The sequence below is a fragment of the Aspergillus pseudotamarii genome, assembly GCF_009193445.1.
Source record: "Aspergillus pseudotamarii strain CBS 117625 unplaced genomic scaffold BDV38scaffold_90, whole genome shotgun sequence".
In the NCBI taxonomy this organism is placed as follows: Eukaryota; Fungi; Ascomycota; class Eurotiomycetes; order Eurotiales; family Aspergillaceae; genus Aspergillus; species Aspergillus pseudotamarii.
Genome location: NW_022475104.1, coordinates 66071 through 83104, shown reverse-complemented (window position 1 = coordinate 83104; position 17034 = coordinate 66071). Strand labels below are relative to the sequence as shown.

Here is a 17034-nt window from a genome sequence, read left to right as displayed (position 1 = left end):
CATGCTCCAAGCGGTATTTGGGCCAACCGAGGCGTTCAACAGCATTACCATGATGCCGCTCGGTAGGTTTATTTCAATCTTTTCCCTTGCTCTGACTATGCCCAGCTTAACTAGTATATGATATAGACCAAGTCAGTGGAATGGTGACACTTGCATGACCAACGCACGCGTGCTTACTGACAATCTGTCTAGGTTCATTGATATCTGTAACCGTGCTGCAATATGCCTTGTGTGGTATTTGCATGTCAACGAGTGTGCTCTTTCTTCCTTCTCACGGTCTTGATGCCTTTTCTGAATGTGTGCCAATTTCACTGCAGCAGCTAGCGGCGGATAGATTATTCGACCGCGTATGAACAGGGCCTAGAGATTGAAAGGTCTCTCCACTTACTCTAAAGCAAATGCATTGCTTCCCATTAATTGGGCAACTGGGACTTATATGAATGGGGCTGTATTAAGGCAATATGGGTCAGACTAACCAGATACAGGTCGGCCTGCGAGACGGGCTGTTTCACTGACTCTCAATTCGAAACTCGTATATCTAGAGTAAACAGAACACCTTCGAGGTAGTTATCTCTAAGATAGAAAAAAATACAGCCAAATTCAAGTACCAGTCGAATAGGTACACTCGCTGGATATGCTAGTAATCTGCTGAAGAGGCTTCTGCTTTCTATCATACTTGTTGATGATCACTTCGATTTCTTAACATAAGACACCTCCGTCATAGCATCTACAATCACATTTAGAAAGCTATTTGAGAAGGGCATGTTTATTGTGTTGGGATCATGATTATGTACACAATTAGAACTTCAGGACAGCTTTGCCTTTGTTCCTGCCATAGAAAATGCCCACCAAACCCTCAGCTGCGTTTTCGATACCAACAGTCTCATGGGTCAGAGCCTTGAAAGTCCCTTCGCTAATCCACTTTTGTACCTTCTTCTGGTGCTCCTCCATGTAGGCATCGGCAAAGCCTGGGTTTGCGACAATAAATCCACGCATCTCAAGACTCTTGGTAACAACCTTGTGTAGGTTCTTAATCGGATGCGGAGCACTATTGTACTCGGAAATCATTCCACAAGCGACGATGCGGCCGAACTGATTCAAGGCATCAATGGCAGCCTCGAGATGTTCGCCTCCAACATTTTCATAGTAGATATCCAACCCCTGGGGGGCAAGCCGAGCAAGGGCACTCGCAGGCGTCTCTTTCTTATAGTTGAAGCCACCATCGAATCCAAGCTCATTCAAAATAAAATCCAGTTTCTCATCCGAGCCCACACTACCAATGACTTTCAAGCCTTCGTGCTTCGCGAGCTGGCCAACAACCTGACCAACGGCGCCACTGGCAGCGGAAATAAAGATTGTTTCACCCTGCTTGGGTTTACCAATCTTATAAAAGGACGAAAATGCTGTGAGACCAGGCATACCAAGGGCACCCAGGAAAACGCTCAAGTCAATCCCCAGGGGATTTTGCAGGAGGCGGACTTTGGCAATGGAACCCTCATCTAGTGAGACAACCTCTTGGATCGGGATTTGGCCGATGACGATGTCTCCCTCTTTGTAAGAAGCGTTATTAGAGCGAATAACCTTGGCAATACCAAAGCTGTCAATGGGCTTATCCAACTCAAATGCCGGGATATACGATGTCGCGTCCGCGGGTCTCATGCGACCCCGCATGTAGGGGTCGAAACTAGCATATAAGGATTGTACAACAATACCGTTCTCAACTGGGGCGGTATTTTTGTCGTATAACGCTGGTTGAATGGTCAGATCTTCCCCAGGGACAGGGTATCCCTTTGGGATCTGTTTGAAGATCAAGGCCTTGTTGGAGCTCATCATGTGGTAATATTTAAAAGACGGGAGGATATATTAAATGGACTTTGATCGAAGAAGTGATGAACGAAAAAGATCAAGTCGTGGAATTCTCTGTCTTCTTATAAAATAACGATAGGGCAACGGCCAGCCCTGGGCTGCAAGGCTGCCATAGACATTTCAAGTCCACCCATCGAGAAGATGTTCGAAGTATAGTGAATGGAGGAGGCACAAATTAGTCAGAGCACCGAGAAGTTCACCAACGTTCCCATATTGTGTGGACCCTGACGATCAGGATAAGTAAAGGAAAGCGTGGTTGTAGTGGGTCCTGGCGGAGGATTTGATCTGCCCGTCCCCGACGGCAGGAACCGTTTCATATCTTCCATCTCATTCTAGAGGGAGTCCGGGCGATATTCTGCGCATGAATAGGCTATCAAGAGCCTAAATATGTTTTTTTTTTTTTTTTACCGTTTATTCATCAACTTGGTTCGTTGACTAGTTAAACAGAACCGAGAACGCGAGTGGAGTTGAAAACTCTATTTAAAGCTTCCAGTGTCAAGGCTTAAGATATGTAACCCAGCTCCGAGCTCTGTCGTCATTTTGCTCTTTCTTTAAAATACGTGCCTGCATCTCAAAAGCAGTTCTAGCTCGTCTTCTCTTTCTTCAATTACTCCCTTGTTAAATTGTTGCCGAAATGCTATCGATCAACATCCCTTCCTACTCCGACCCGTCCGGGTACATACTTTCCGAGCTACCAGAACCGGAAATCACCGACTCAAAAGACGTGATCATCAAGGTCCATGCGGCTAGTGTGAACCCAGTTGATCTGAAAAAGGCAGAAGGTGTTCTAAAAGCAGCACTCAAAGACACGTAAGTACACCCTTCAGAAGAAAGCCGTCGTGACTAACATAAACCAGGTTCCCCTACAAGATTGGATACGATTGTGCCGGCATAGTGACCAAAACTGGGCAAAGTGTAACGCGGTTTAAACCCGGCGATGAAGTATACGTTCGATTACCAGAGTCGCATCGGGGAGCGTGGAGTGAATATGCTAAATGCCCGGAAGAATTCATTGCTCTGAAGCCACCATCTCTGTCATTCGAGAGCGCAGCCGCCATTCCACTGGCAGCAACAACGGCCTTCCAGGCTCTACAGAAGTATAATGGTGACCTTGCAGGGAAGACTGTATTTGTGCCTGCAGGACGTACGATCCCCTTCTTTTTTTGCCTCTAACCGGCACGCATATCTAACAACATTGCAGTAGGTGGGACGGGTCTATATGCATGTCAATTAGCAAAGCATGTTTTCCATGCCGGCAAGGTGATCACGACGGTGTCAACGTCTAAAATCCCTAAAGTAGACGAACTGTTAGGAAAGGGAACTGTTGACGAGAGTAAGACCCCATCCCACCAGCCAGCCTCCACCCACTATATCCCTGTCATAAATCAACTGCTGACAGCACTGAAGTCATCGATTACACGAAGTCTGAACCAAAGGATGCTATTCCACACGGCTCAGTTGACTTTCTATTCGATACTGTCGGCCTTGCCATGGAGTATCTATGTCTGATGCGGCCGAAAACCAGCCGGATTATCTCGATTTCTACCTTGCCATCGGGAAATCTACTACAGAACTCGTCGGTCATGAGACTTCCTCATCGCCCGACTCTACCCTTCATCTACAAACAAGCTTTAAATCTGCTTGATGCCGCCCGTAAGCTACGTGCACGACGGTACGGCGTGGAGTACTCATATATGTTCCTGGAGCCTAGTGGGAAGGACCTGGATCTCTTACGCGAATATGTCGAGAAGGACCAGTTGAAGCCAGTGGTTGGCACTACGGCTAATATGTGGGACATTGAGGACGTGCGAAAAGCCTGTCAGGTTGTGTACAGCAATCGCGGTGGTCTGGGGAAGGTGGTTATCAAAGTTGTCAAGCCAGAAAGTCCGCAATAGCCTCACCCCACCTCGTAGTGGTTATTCTCAGGCATGACTCTTAGATGCCTTTTCTGGTCTCTCGTTTGGGGTTATTCATGTTCATTATATACTATATTAATATGTTAAAGGACGTACCACCTAATCTATATGTTTTGGATCTTGCTGTCATCCTTGCCATCATCGGTAGAGAAGTCCTTGAAGAAACAGTATTCAACCATCTTTTGGAGGTTAGCAAAATAATCCTGGTCCTCCGGCACCATTTCCTCGTTGCACGAGCTTTTGTATCAAATTCGCATAACCCATTATCAGTTCGCACAGATGAACACTACATGGATAGCAGTCATGGCATGCTACTTACTCCATAAGCGATCGCCTAACAGCAGGTGGCAATTTAACTATGGACATCGTCCGGAGATGATAAATTTATGAATTCATCTTAGAGATCCAGGTTAAAAAAAATAGTATTATCTTCATCACTTTTCAGCAGATTCTCCACAAGGGAGTGTTCGCGTGCAACGAAGGGCCCAAGCCAGGGCAGTGGCCTCGCAAGGCACCCCCGATTGGGCTAGCCAAAGACCCAAGCCTGGGGAAGCTCAAGGCCGGCCCCGGGGATAGAATGATTTTAACCTAGGTTATCGGAGGATTTAACCACATTCCCCCGAGTTTACATCAGGAACATTTAACGTTTATAATATCCAACTCCCTAACCCCATTTCCATACCACTCCCTACTACTTACCTCGTTTCATACTTGACAATATAATATCCACCTACCATGGCAAACCCAGCACACCTAAAAGCGGCAGCATACGGCTCTCTAATCCTCGCTTTCGGGCACGCAGTCAGTTTCTATCAATCCCAGTCCACTATGCCCAAGATATAAAAAAAGACAATCTAACGGACCAAACAGCTCTCCAGCCGTAAATTCATGAGATTGCGGCGGTTCCAAGAACTACCCAGTATAGCATTTGTCTGCAGTACCGTGGGATGGTTTCAAGGGAGTGGTTACCTGGTGTTAACTGGTATTCTCTTCACTTTTATATATACAATGTATTGCCACTGTGCTCTAACTGCTTATTTGAATTTTTTAGCCTTGCTTAATCTCCAATGGTCATTGAATCCGCAAGCGCTGGATGAGCCGCTGAATCGGGCTATCGCTGCTTTACTTACTTTGATTGCTTGGGGTAGTTCGGTCTCGTATCTACGGGGAGGGGTGAAGTCAAGTGGTTTCATCACAGCGGCTGCAGGGGCGTTTCAGGCTTGGGCGGCTTTTCGTGGATAGAGGATTGAGATTGGATGGTACTAGTATATATTAGGGACGATATATACGGGTGTTCTTTCAATGCTGGTTCATGTGCTATATTGGTGGCATAAATGCAATCTAATCAGTGTCATCAAATAAAATAGCTTTTGGTATTCTGCTAGCAGGGTTCTTGAAGGGTCAATATGAATTATTGAATGTACTGTTAGGGTTATGTGGGTCCTAGGTGAAGTTGATACATAAGCGCTCGTATATCTGGCCATAGAGCTCTGGTTTATGAAGATACACGATTTTCCTTGCTGCCAGGGGGTCGCTCAAACCTCATTAGTGCTACTCTACAGGCCCTGGATTGATACGCTAAATTACCGTGGCTCCATAAGAGAAACTTTACCTGAACCGGACGTATTTTGCTGGATTCTTCATGACGTATGCTCCTAGCAGATCGGCGGAACTAACTGCCCGGCCCCGAGTCTATTGCCTTCAGGTATGTACATAGTTACTAGTAGATGATGGTCTAAGTATTGTGATTTTAAACGGCCCATGCGTATGATTTCACTAGGTTTTTTGGGCAATTTACCGCAGCGAGAGGCAACTAAGATGTCACCAAAATTGGATCGCGTGATGTAGAAAAAAAGACATGATTCCTGAAGTAGTTCGCTGAGCACTCGGACATGAATTCCGGGGGCTCCAGAAATCATAGGGAAATCGAGAACGTAAAAGGCACCACACTCTATTCGGTAAGCCAGGGACTTCCATTCTCATTGTGATACGGCTCGAGTCATACTTGGAAATGACCGAAGATATTTACCTCGTGACAGGTGCCAGTGGTTTCGTTGCCAGTCATGTTGTCCAACAATTACTTGAGAGCGGCTACCGTTTTCATGCGACGGTTCGCAGTATAAAGAACGAGAAAAAGGTCAAACACCCGCTCGACATGCAGGCCAAATAGCCCGGGAAATTGACTTTGTTTGAGGCGGATCTCCTAAAGGCACGGTCTTTCGACGTCGCAGCAAAGGGCTGTTCGGTGGTGTATCACATTGCCTCGCCCTTTTTTATCGAAAGTCGGATTCGTGACGGCCAGAAAGAGGTGGTTGAGCCGGCTCTCAAAGGAACACAACATGTTCTCGATGCGGTCCAGAAATGCGAAACGATCAAACTTGTCGTCGTCACATCATCTGTAGCGGCCATCTTTGGAGACAACACAGATGTGCAGAATATGAAGGATAATACACTCTCCAGCGAGTATTTCAACACCACCAGCACCGTTACACACAATGCGTATTCATATTCCAAGGTGATTGCGGAAAAAGAGGCGTGGAAATACTACGAGGCACAACCGAACCCACGGCGCTGGAGATTAGTGACAATCAACCCTGGGTTTGTTTTGGGCCCGTCGCTCTCTCCCACTTCAGAATCTGGCAGTCTGTCTTTACTTGACCAGCTGCTCCGCGGTGAATTGTTTTTGGGGGTTCCAGACTTGTGGTTTGCCACTGTCGACGTCCGAGAGGTTGCCACAGCTCACCTTCGAGTAGCCCAGAACCCGGATTCACACGGTCGTTATATCTTGGCCGACAAAGAGATGCATAACTTTGTGGAGTTTGCTCGCATCCTACGCTCACTTGCTCACTCCAGCCGAATTCCGGAACATAAGCTTCCAAATTCGCTGGTACGTTTATGCGGACCGTTACTCGGCTTACGCCAAAAATGGCTTAAATTGAATCTGGGCGTCAAATTCAATATCAACAATCATGCCAGTGTGGAGGAGTTAAAGATTTTTTATCGACCTTTGAAGGAGACATTAGCAGACCATTTCCACTCCTGGAGTGTGCAGAGAAAGTCGCAATAGGAGTGCTAGGTCAGTAACGATGTTGCATTCGGAATGATTTGTCCCATTTAACACCTTTCGCTTTTTGTCTGTTTTAGAGATTGGATATGAAAGCTACCTTCCCTACCTTTAGAAGCTCTTTTCACCCGTGGTGGTCATTAACTGTTTATGCCTAAGGCGACCTCCAGGGACTAATTCAACTGATAATTACTCCTATGGCGATTGCAATAGGTAATCGCCTCAGGACGGGCAGGAGAATTGTATATAAATATAATTACAAGATATGTGTATGACAAAAATTAAAATCCAGAAAGTTCAATCCGCCAGGGCCCCATGTTCTGCGCCTCAGACCAGCAGCATACCCCCAACCACCATGGCAAACAGACCCCATTGCTTCATAGTACCTCGAGCATGGCCACCACTATTAGTCTCTCCATCACCGTTGCTGTTATTACTACTATTACTACCACCATCGCCTCTGGCATTTTCATCCACCCAAGGCTGTCCCGGCAACGTATCATTGCTCGCGGCAATCTCATCGGGTTTGAGCAAGTCGTTCTCCAACAACTTACAATCGACTCTATCGTCTGACTTGCTAATAGCATTGGTGATGTTGACAGGCAAGTCAGAAATCGTATAGTAGTCCTTTCCATCCCACTTGAAAGACTGATGGATTGAGATATTGTACGATCCTCGTGCGGAGCCAGAACCGCCGTCCCCTTCACCTGCTAAGCACCCAGGCCAGTTCCAGTTGACTTGTTGGACGTTGGTAGACGGGTTAATCTCGAGGACAGGACCGACATAGGCCTTGCCCTCGGGCTCCGTGCCATTGGAGATAGTGAAATTCTTCGAGAGCTCATTTGAGGTCAGGAAGAGCGTAATGTCATGGAATTGAGTGGCGTCGGACGGGCTGGAGGTCAACCGCCCGTTTCCAGAGACGTCAATGGCTACTTGGAGGTTGTCTATCATAGATGCATATCAGCACACGTGGCTGCAAAGGGCGTACATGTATACATACCTCCTCCGAGTGGGGTATAGGGCTGAGGGGCGTCGATAATCGCAAGCCCCGGGGTAAATACCTGCCCGTTGATGATGGTGAAGGCCATTGTATCTTTAATTTTCTTTGATAATTCATGTTAGCAGTTGTTCCTTCAATAAGCGGTCCCGTAACTCAGTCGGTTAGAGTGCTGAGCTAATAACTCAGAAGTCGAGAGTTCGAGCCTCTCCGGGACCAGCGATTTCCTTTTTGGGACGGTTGTTCGGATATCTCACCCGGGTCTGTTTTTTTACTTTCAACCCTTGCTTTTATTGCTCGCTAGCTTCTTTCTGCTCTCCGTCCTATTTGGAATTATTGTCTCGGCTTTCGTCAAGCTCCTATGACTAGGAGGAAAAACGCTGCCAGGTACCTACCTCGAGACCGTGGTTGTGTCCGAGTCTTTATATTAACGCCTGTGAGAGTTGCCAAGTTGTAATTTCCGAATATCCGATCCCTAATTTCTCCACCTCTCGAAATTATATGAATAGTTAAGCGATATGTTGAAAACACTGATTAGAGTAGCAGGGATCTACCAGAATAGGCCTAGCTGGTTACTTATGTATGAATCAAGGGATTTATCCGTGAGGATTCCTAGATGCTCAGCGTATTGGGGCTAATCTCCTAACTATCAATGAGATGTATATATATTGACGTTCTCTGTTGGATGAACCCCGCCACCTTCTAGTACTAATCAGTAGTATCACCTAAAGTTGACAGTCCACGAAAGAAGGGATATGCTAAAGTGTCACACTTAATTGTATCATAATATTGATGTTTCGTAGTTCCTGTTGACCCCCACAGAGCAATCAGATTATGCGACTAGACCATGATCCGGGGCTAAGAGAACACAGGTTGAATTTTCCCAGCAGCCCGATCTGCCAATCTCTCCGGTATCAAAGCCTTATACACATGCCGTGCCCATGCACAGCACACCTTTCTCGTGTCTTTAGGATCAATGATCTCCTCTACTCCGAACGCATTCGCTGTGCGCACCGGATTCATCAATCGTCGGTATTCTTCCTCCAGTTCCTGGTACAGCTCGGCCTTCCGGCCTTCCTTTTCAGCTTCGCGTAGCTCATGTCGATGGGCAACTTCGATGCCCCCTTCGAGTGGTAGAGATCCCCACTGCCCCGATGGCCAGGCTACTTGCATAACCGGGTCACGGGCGCCTAGCATGATGCCACCAGCCACGCCGTATGCTCGTCGAGTGATCACATTGAACATTGGCACTGTAGTCGAGTAGTAGGTCTTCGCTAGCTCAACACCCCAGCGCATTGTCGCAGTGCGTTCGGCAGCGGTACCGATGGCATAGCCGGCTACGATAATGTTATTGAACATGTCAGAAAGTAAAGTACTGTAGAAAAGATCATAGATGAAAGTACTTACGAACGTCAATGAATTGCAACACAGGCAGGTTCATCACATCGCAAAGCTTCAACAACCTCGTCAATTTCTGACTTCCAGCTGCATCTAGTGCCCCGCCGTTTACTTCGCAATTTAAGGAGATCACTCCAATAGGCCGCCCTCCTAGTCTTGCTAGACCACCGATAGCAGTACGACCCCAGAGTGCGCCAATCTCGAACCACGAGTCGTGATCAACCACGCTAGTGATGATGGTTCGTGGATTATACATTCTTGTCTGTCGGCGTGGAATAATCCGCCGTAGCGCCTCATCCTCACGGTCTTCGGGGTCATCGCTGGTGACCACAGGTGGCGCCTCTCGACCACAATTAGGCAGAAAACCTAGGACAGTGCGGATCTGCTCGTAGCATTCGGCTTCATTAGGAGCGAGGTTATCTATTGTCCCATTGGTGCAGTGTATCAGGGGCCCACCCAATGACTGGAAGTCCAGCCCCTCTTCAAAGGTTGCCCCTTTGACTACCTCTGGGCCTGCATTAAAGAGTGAGCCTACATCTGCAGCCATGACAGAGAAATGACAGGAGACGACTCGAGCGGCTCCAAGGCCAATCTGTTATTGGTGAGCTCCGTCCAGCCTAGGGAATGAACGGATAGACCGGAATACATACAGCTGGCCCAACTACTGCTCCTAGATTTGGAATGCCTTGATTCAACTGATCGACCACATATTTGTACATCGACACGTAGGGCAGGTAACTCCAACCTGCCGTGCGGATGGTTGTAACACTACCTCCACCTGAACTACCATCAACAAGCTTTACGACGGGCAACTTGAGTGCTAAAGCTAGTTTCTCGAAGTAGGTTGTTTTTCCTGCAGTGGCGCCATCTGCATGTCCACTTCTAAGGGAGAAGTCATCCGCAGTGAGTAGAACCCGGCGACCACGCAATTTTCCCATCCCCTGGATATTATTACCCGGCACGAACGAAACGGGCTTCTCCCGCATGGGTCCAGTCTTCTCCCATGTTACTGTACCGGATAACGAGCCAATCTCTTGAAAACTATCGCGGTCGAGGAGTTCTTCGAGGCGTTCTCGCACCCAGAGCTTTCCTGCTTGCTTCTGTCGAATGTAGCCACGTCGATTGATGTCGGGAGTAGCGGCGATTTTGCGGAGTGTACTGATTTGGGAGCGCACATCCGCATAGTCGGGAGGGAGCTTTTGCTGCGAGAGATGCGCCGAGACTTGGTCAAGTCTTCTGGTCGCTGCCGATGATTTGTCTTCTGACATTGTAAGTACTTTCAAGTTATTTGATTATCGCTGTATAGTGATTGGTAATATCTGTTGTATGCATTTCTCTCTCCAACCTATACCCTAACCCCTCATGAGGGGTCATGAATCATGAGCCCATTCTCTCCGAGGTCCGAGGGCTGAGCTCCACCCACCAGAAACAGTGATTAGCGCTGTACTTGGTCGTTGGTAGCCACATATTTTGTTACATGTAGCTCGAGTTGCAAAAATGTGTGCTCAGTCTATTCAGCGGCTCCTGGTCGCAAACAGGTATTTCCCAAAGGTCCATGCTGTATGCGAGGATTTTGTCTAATGAAGCAGAGGCGAAATCGCTGTTCGTATTCTTCAAGCTGCACGTGAACTTTCTCCATCAATTGAAACATTTGCTCTTTATACGGACGATGACCGTTCTCACTGTGATATTGGACGTCCTCACCACGCAGTGCGGGTGCCATCTGCTGCGGCCTACTTGGACATCCCATTGCTCGTTAACCTGAGCCGCGAATACAATATTGACTCTGTGCATCCCGGATATGGCTTCCTTAGCGAGAGTGCAGAATTTGCCAGTCGTATGCATGATATTGGTGTTACTGTCATTGGCCCTGGACCCGAGATCCTTGCCTGCACAGGAGACAAACTCATAGCCAAACAGCTGGCAATGCAATGTAAAGTTCCCGTCTTGCCGGCTATGTCAAGTCCCACCTCCAACTTAGTGGAGATACGCACGTTTGCGCAGCATATCGGGTACCCCATTATGATCAAGGCGGTTGATGGCGGAGGGGGCCGTGGTATCCGCTTGGTGCGCCAGGAAGACGAGCTGGATCATGCTGTGCGGGCAGCAACTAACGAATCACCATCGCAGACGGTGTTTGTAGAAAAGGCCGCTGTGGATGGATTTCACCACCTTGAGGTCCAAGTCGTGGGTGACGGTATTGACGTGTGTCACCTCTGGGAGCGTGACTGTAGCTTGCAGCGTCGTTTCCAGAAGGTCGTTGAATTTGCTCCGTCGCTTATGCAAAACAAGGATGTGGTGGAACAAGTAGTGGACGCCGCCATTCGCATGGCGAAGGCAATTCGATACCGTTCTCTTGGAACAGTCGAATTTCTAGTTCACGATCAACGAAAGGAGTTCTATTTTCTCGAGATCAATCCTCGCCTGCAGGTGGAGCATACCATTACTGAGAACATTACCAGTGTGGATTTGGTCCAGACACAGCTACAAATTGCTATGGGATTATCGCTCGCCCAAGTTGGCTTACTGAAAGACCGCCCAGTACAGGCCCAGGGCCACTCTATTCAACTGAGATTGTGCGCCGAAGACCCAGGTAGGAGTTTCCACTTGAGTATAGGCAAGATCACGGAGTTCGTCGTGCCGAGTGGTCACGGCGTTCGTATTGACACCCACGTTGATGCGTCCGGGTCCAGCCCGGTTACGGTTGGGGCAAATTTTGATAACATGTTGGCAAAAATTATCGTCACTGCGTCCAGCTGGGAGGCAACCGTGTCGAAAGCTCGCCGTGTGCTAACTGATGTCAAAATATCTGGGGTGCAGACCAATTTGAACCTCTTACGAGGAATCCTTTCCCATGATAACCTTTTGACAGGCCAGGTCGATACACAATGGCTGGAAAGACATCTTGGAGATGTGATCCAATCAGGAGAGACAATTGCTCAATCTGTCCGCCATGAAGCATCTACACAGTCGTTTCATTCGCTCGTGATACCGAGTATCTCATCAACCAATCTTCTGTTTCGCCCGGGAGATGCATGGTCAATCACCCTAGAGCCCCTAGAGACCGTGCAGCAGCAGCATCATTTCCAGCTCACTCGAGTTTTGCAAAATAATTTTCCTTCTTCCATGGTCGCAGAGATCAGATATACCACGCCCTCTTCATCCACAGCCTATCGACTGCAGCTAAACAGCACATCTACAGCTGCATCTGCTCTAGTCTCATCTTCCCATCGCCATGGCGACGTGCACAATCCCCGCCATATCGTGCTTCCCCTCTCTGGAAAGTTAATCGAGGTTTTAGTGGCGACTGGGGATCAGGTGGTGGAGAACCAGGTACTGGCATTTGTTAAGCAGATGAAGATGGAGCTTGAGGTGCGAAGCCCACGAGGTGGCCGAGTTCAGTGGGTATATCAGATGGATGAAGAGGAAGAAGACGTGGCAGAGGGTATGTTGTTGGTGGAACTAGAAGAGGATGTCCGGGGAAAGTTGTAGATAATGGATAAGATCATGGATCACAGATATATTTCTGAATGACACAAGTTTCTCGCTTTCAAACCGGGATGATTATTGATATCAGCTGAACAAGAGCTGCTCTATGTGCAAAACGTACAAAATTCCCGATCGTTATCGATAAGGATCCACTGATCGTCACATGGATGTCCCAAACCATCAATCCATGGAACTGGCCGAATTGACAACCGTCCCGATTGCTGTTAACCTCAAACTCTCCAGGCTTCATTCCTATCACCACTGATCCCTCTATATACAAACTATTTAATTAATTGATCGGACTGAAGTTGCGCCTACCATGGATAGCCTTACCCTCTACATGCTCACTTTCAATTGCGCCCGGAACCTCGTTGACGTCGACCGTTTCGCTCACCATTTCTTCGATGCACTGCCCCTCACCGACAGTTCAAGCGCTTCCGCGCCGCCGGATCTCATCGTACTATCACTTCAAGAAATCGCACCCATCGCGTATGCATTTCTCGGTGGCTCTTTTCTGGTACCATATTTTGCTTCCCTGAGTCAGGTAGTGGAGCGCGCTGTGTCTAGGCGCTGGGAGACACATTACGTCAATATGGTTACAGATAATAGTGGGATGACGGGATTGATGGTGTATGCTCGATCCGATGTGGCGGAACGTATCTCTTCGATTGATACTGCCCGAGTCGGGTTTGGGTTCCAGCAAATGGGCAATAAGGGCGCGGTTGGGGCACGACTGGCCTATGCGACGCGGAGAACCCCTGATAACACAGTGGATCTGACCTTCATTGCCGCCCACCTTGCGCCCATGGAGTATGCCGTACGGCAAAGGAACGAGGATTGGCGTAGTATGGTAGAGCGATTAGTCTTTAATCGTGTGACTGCAAGAGCCAGGGAGAATGCTGAAACAGGGGACGACTCCGAGAGCACAGCCTTGCTAACCGGTTCTACACGGAGTTCCGGCGATGATTACCGGGGTATCTTTATTCCTACGAGTTATCTCTTCCTGGCAGGCGACCTCAATTATCGCACTTCTAATGCATCGCCACGAAACGAGGATTGTGCCCGGTTTCCGCAAGCGGAGGTGGATCCAACCGATCCCCGTCATTTCTCCCACTTGTTGAAAGAGGATCAACTCACCCAGGAGATGCGACAGTCTCGAAGCTTCCATGGCCTGTCAGAAGCCCCGATAAACTTCCCCCCAACATACAAATACACAAATGCTGCGCGTCAGGCTGCAGCTCGCGGCAGCGGCTCACAGGAGTGGCTGTGGACCAGTACACGCTGGCCTAGTTGGTGTGATCGTGTGTTGTACCTGGAAACGTTGCCTGGTTTGGGCGAGGAAGCGCGGGTTAGGCCCTTAAAGTATAACTCTCTTCCGCTGTTTCCGACGTCAGATCATCGCGCTGTCGCGCTGTCGGCTTCCGTTCCCGTGCCGTCAAGGCGTCCAGCAGATGCAACGCAGTCAGCAATCCCGTTTCGAATTGACCCAGAATGGTCGAGTAAACGAGATGCCGCACGGAGAAAAGAGCTCGTAGTAGGCTGCCTAGCATATTTGGGCTTAACCTGGGAAGGGAATGGTTTGTTGGTGGCCTCGGTAATTGGAGTACTAGGGGCATGGCTTGTGCTTCGATCGCTTTTTAATGCCTGAACTCTACGCTGCTTGGGAATGTACTGACAGTTGCATTAAGATATTGGCCCCAAACGCTCTGCCCCATGCCGATCATTCTTGATCTCTTGCCCAAGAAGAGCCATGAACTATGAAAAATGGGGCAACCCGTTTCACACTCAAACACCGGGACTGCTATCTGCCGTGCCCTGCTTGGATTGAATCAACACTCTGCAGCCTGTACGACATCTGATACTTGCCCCAGAGGACAGCAGCAGTGCGACTGACTGTCATTGTGTCAGAGCGGCGGTGCATCATCTGTTTCATGGTCTGAAGACAAGCGTTCTGTATCGGACGTCAGTGCTTGATGGGTCAAACGAGCCCAAAGCTGATCTAGACCGGTCTGGAAACAATACCCAAGGTCACTAGAAGGAGGCTTGTCGATCGAGGTGAAGCGGCTCAACCACAAAGGAGGATTCTCCACTGAACCAGCCAAAATATGGTCCGTTTCAGCAGAACTTAGATATAAGCACTTGCATTTGAATCCATTTGCAGTGTTGGTCCGTTCCACGCCCACTAGCCGAATGCTTTGTAGCTCACATCCCAATTCCCTTTCTCTCCTTGAGCACTGTCAGAAAACCCACTAAAATAAGAACCAAGCGGGCAAGGCTGCTACAGAACCGAACTCTTCGACATCTGTCGGGGTGTTGGCCTGTTCGTGATCTAAATAATGGTGGTGGGGACTAAAGGGGGATGATTATTTTTATTTTTTTTTGTTAGTTTATCTTGTGATTTGTATTGGACCCTCCAATACGAGATAATGGCAGTGTGATTTTTTCCAACATAGCTATGATGAGTATAGCAGGCAGTTGACCCAAAAACGGGAAGCAGTAAAACAAAAAGGAAGAAATTAATAAATAATTAAATAAATAATTAAATAAAAAATATACTGTAGAACTTTAAACCCTTAATTAACACTCCATCCTCGAGCTTGCTTCTCCTTTCCCTCGGCCCTTTTTTTTTTTTTTTTATTTTTTTTTTTTTTTTTTTTTTTTTTTTTTTTTTTTTTTTTTTTTTTTTTTCCTTTTTTTTTTTTTTTTTTTTTTTCGCTTAGTGAAACTCCTTTAGCTAGATTGAGATGAATATTTTTTAGATACCACTACGACCTTCAAAAGGGTACTGGAATTTTGTGCACATTTAGGTTCACATGCGAAGGGTCACTAAAGGATTTTAACATGGGATGATAATTTCAGATACTATACTACAGACAGGGTGATCCATGACTTTTCCCACCATATACTCTGATTGGGAATCTATCCGATGCTACCGATCGCTACTATAGGGAGGCAAATCTGGTGACCCGGGTTTATTTTATTTTATTCGATTTTAATTAATTTCCCTTGTTTGTTGAGATAGTCGGTCTAGAATCCTCATCTTAGTCTGGGTCTTTGCCAACGGACCGATAGAATCACAATTTGATATTGTGGTAGGCAGCGCAACTAGTATAGTATAGGGGACAAGGTGGCACATGATCATGTCAAGTGACTACAGCGTTTGTGTTCACCTCCACGTCCTTCAAAGCCCCTCACTAGTAGTAAATAGTAAGAGGGGTGACCATCCATGATCACCCTTCTCTCATCCATTCAATGCCACCGCTTCAGCAAGGATTTCGAACAATAATGCACGATGACGCCAGACAAACTTGATTTTGTTCGCGAGGAATCAAATCAATGCATTCATCTGCGAGCCCCTCGGGATTTCTCTTTTGTCCTTACCGAGGGGTACTTAACACTCACCCGTCTGACGTGAAGCCTGATCTTTGTTCAAGAATTAGATTCCGAGCCAGGTGGGAGGCTATGTTAGCTGTCTACAAGGCGAAGCCCTTGGTGGCTGGACGGAAGGAAGGACCATGATGGCTTCTCACGTTACTCTCTCTCCACTTCGCGTACCCAATGATGCGGATGTTGGGACCATTCAGCTTACTAGATTGTAAGCACGGTCGTCCATTATGGTTGTTATTGATGAATTGCGTTTAGGAGGAAGCACCGAAGGCAAATAGTAGATGCAAACAAGATGATCTACAGTGGTGGTGTGCTTACACAGGAGAGAGAAGAGCCAATTCGGATCTCTCCAGTATTGTGTGATTTTCTTTTTTGTTTCCCTTTTTCTTTTTTCTTAACCTCTCACAGGACTTTTTGACTCACTATCGTTGAGACAAAACAAAGGGCAGGCTCTTGGGTTCCTCTCGTTCATTTCATTGAAGTGTTACTATCTCCAATTGGCTGGTATATACAATTCCCGCAATTTCCGCCAAGAGATGCCCGTTCAAGAGACGCCAGATAAAGGGTGACAGGGATAAAACTGAAGAAAAAAAAAAAAAGAAAGAAGAAAAAAAATTCCGAATTAGCGCTTCGCCGTCGACGTTCCAGAAAGAGTGGAAACTTTCTTGGTGCGACGGTTCGGCCCAAGATCCAGATTTTAATGGCACCGCTCCATTAATGCGAAACTTCCGCGACTTCGGCTACTGGCGTCAGTGGATCAATCGGTTGCGTTTCGAGCGACCTGCTGTTTATGCCCACAGCTGGCACCCAATAATCCGACAAGATTCGTATTCTTACTGTCGTGGCTTTTTTGTGCAAAGGGTGAAAATCGAAATGATCGCTTCTGACACGGGCCCACGAACCCCTGCAATCAAGTT

General features: G+C 47.6%; 8 protein-coding genes and 1 non-coding gene across 9 annotated transcripts; 6 read left to right on the top strand and 3 right to left on the bottom strand.

Annotated features, from left to right (window-relative positions):
* Positions 1-798: 798 nt before the first annotated feature.
* Positions 799-1830, bottom strand: BDV38DRAFT_275386 (MDR family NADP-dependent oxidoreductase; the record flags this gene model as incomplete). The annotated part of the gene is made up of 1 exon (XM_032058013.1): positions 799-1830. The coding sequence occupies one exon, from the start codon at positions 1828-1830 to the stop codon at positions 799-801; it is 1032 nt and encodes a 343-aa protein (XP_031908186.1).
* Positions 1831-2265: 435 nt separating this feature from the next.
* On the top strand, positions 2266-4392 carry BDV38DRAFT_262203 (NADP-dependent oxidoreductase). The gene is made up of 4 exons (XM_032056082.1): positions 2266-2676; positions 2724-3010; positions 3068-3199; positions 3274-4392. The coding sequence occupies exons 1-4, from the start codon at positions 2501-2503 to the stop codon at positions 3759-3761; spliced, it is 1083 nt and encodes a 360-aa protein (XP_031908185.1). The 5' UTR covers positions 2266-2500; the 3' UTR covers positions 3762-4392.
* On the top strand, positions 4140-5058 carry BDV38DRAFT_224061 (uncharacterized protein). The gene is made up of 2 exons (XM_032052828.1): positions 4140-4583; positions 4653-5058. Exons 1-2 carry the CDS (start codon positions 4518-4520, stop codon positions 5022-5024), a joined length of 438 nt encoding a protein of 145 aa, XP_031908184.1. The 5' UTR covers positions 4140-4517; the 3' UTR covers positions 5025-5058.
* A 735-nt stretch (positions 5059-5793) lies between these two features.
* BDV38DRAFT_297305 (uncharacterized protein) lies at positions 5794-7145 on the top strand (the record flags this gene model as incomplete). Its single annotated transcript, XM_032063101.1, has 2 exons — positions 5794-5919; positions 5953-7145. 2 exons carry the CDS (start codon positions 5794-5796, stop codon positions 6847-6849), a joined length of 1023 nt encoding a protein of 340 aa, XP_031908183.1. The 3' UTR covers positions 6850-7145.
* An 18-nt stretch (positions 7146-7163) lies between these two features.
* Positions 7164-7934, bottom strand: BDV38DRAFT_297303 (uncharacterized protein; the record flags this gene model as incomplete). The annotated part of the gene is made up of 2 exons (XM_032063100.1): positions 7164-7790; positions 7847-7934. 2 exons carry the CDS (start codon positions 7932-7934, stop codon positions 7174-7176), a joined length of 705 nt encoding a protein of 234 aa, XP_031908182.1. The 3' UTR covers positions 7164-7173.
* Positions 7935-7988: 54 nt separating this feature from the next.
* On the top strand, positions 7989-8062 carry BDV38DRAFT_t226. The gene has a single exon. It is a non-coding gene; the product is annotated as a tRNA-Ile (tRNA).
* A 639-nt stretch (positions 8063-8701) lies between these two features.
* On the bottom strand, positions 8702-10795 carry BDV38DRAFT_297300 (acyl-CoA carboxylase subunit beta; the record flags this gene model as incomplete). Its single annotated transcript, XM_032063099.1, has 3 exons — positions 9892-10795; positions 9251-9833; positions 8702-9180 (listed from the first exon to the last, which is right to left on the bottom strand). Exons 1-3 carry the CDS (start codon positions 10507-10509, stop codon positions 8702-8704), a joined length of 1680 nt encoding a protein of 559 aa, XP_031908181.1. The 5' UTR covers positions 10510-10795.
* Positions 10634-12743, top strand: BDV38DRAFT_262194 (putative pyruvate carboxylase). The gene has a single exon (XM_032056081.1). The coding sequence runs from the start codon at positions 11081-11083 to the stop codon at positions 12731-12733; it is 1653 nt and encodes a 550-aa protein (XP_031908180.1). The 5' UTR covers positions 10634-11080; the 3' UTR covers positions 12734-12743.
* Positions 12744-12821: 78 nt separating this feature from the next.
* On the top strand, positions 12822-14768 carry BDV38DRAFT_224020 (putative inositol 5-phosphatase). Its single transcript, XM_032052827.1, has one exon. It carries the CDS (start codon positions 13050-13052, stop codon positions 14376-14378), a length of 1329 nt encoding a protein of 442 aa, XP_031908179.1. The 5' UTR covers positions 12822-13049; the 3' UTR covers positions 14379-14768.
* The last annotated feature ends 2266 nt before the right edge of the window (positions 14769-17034 follow it).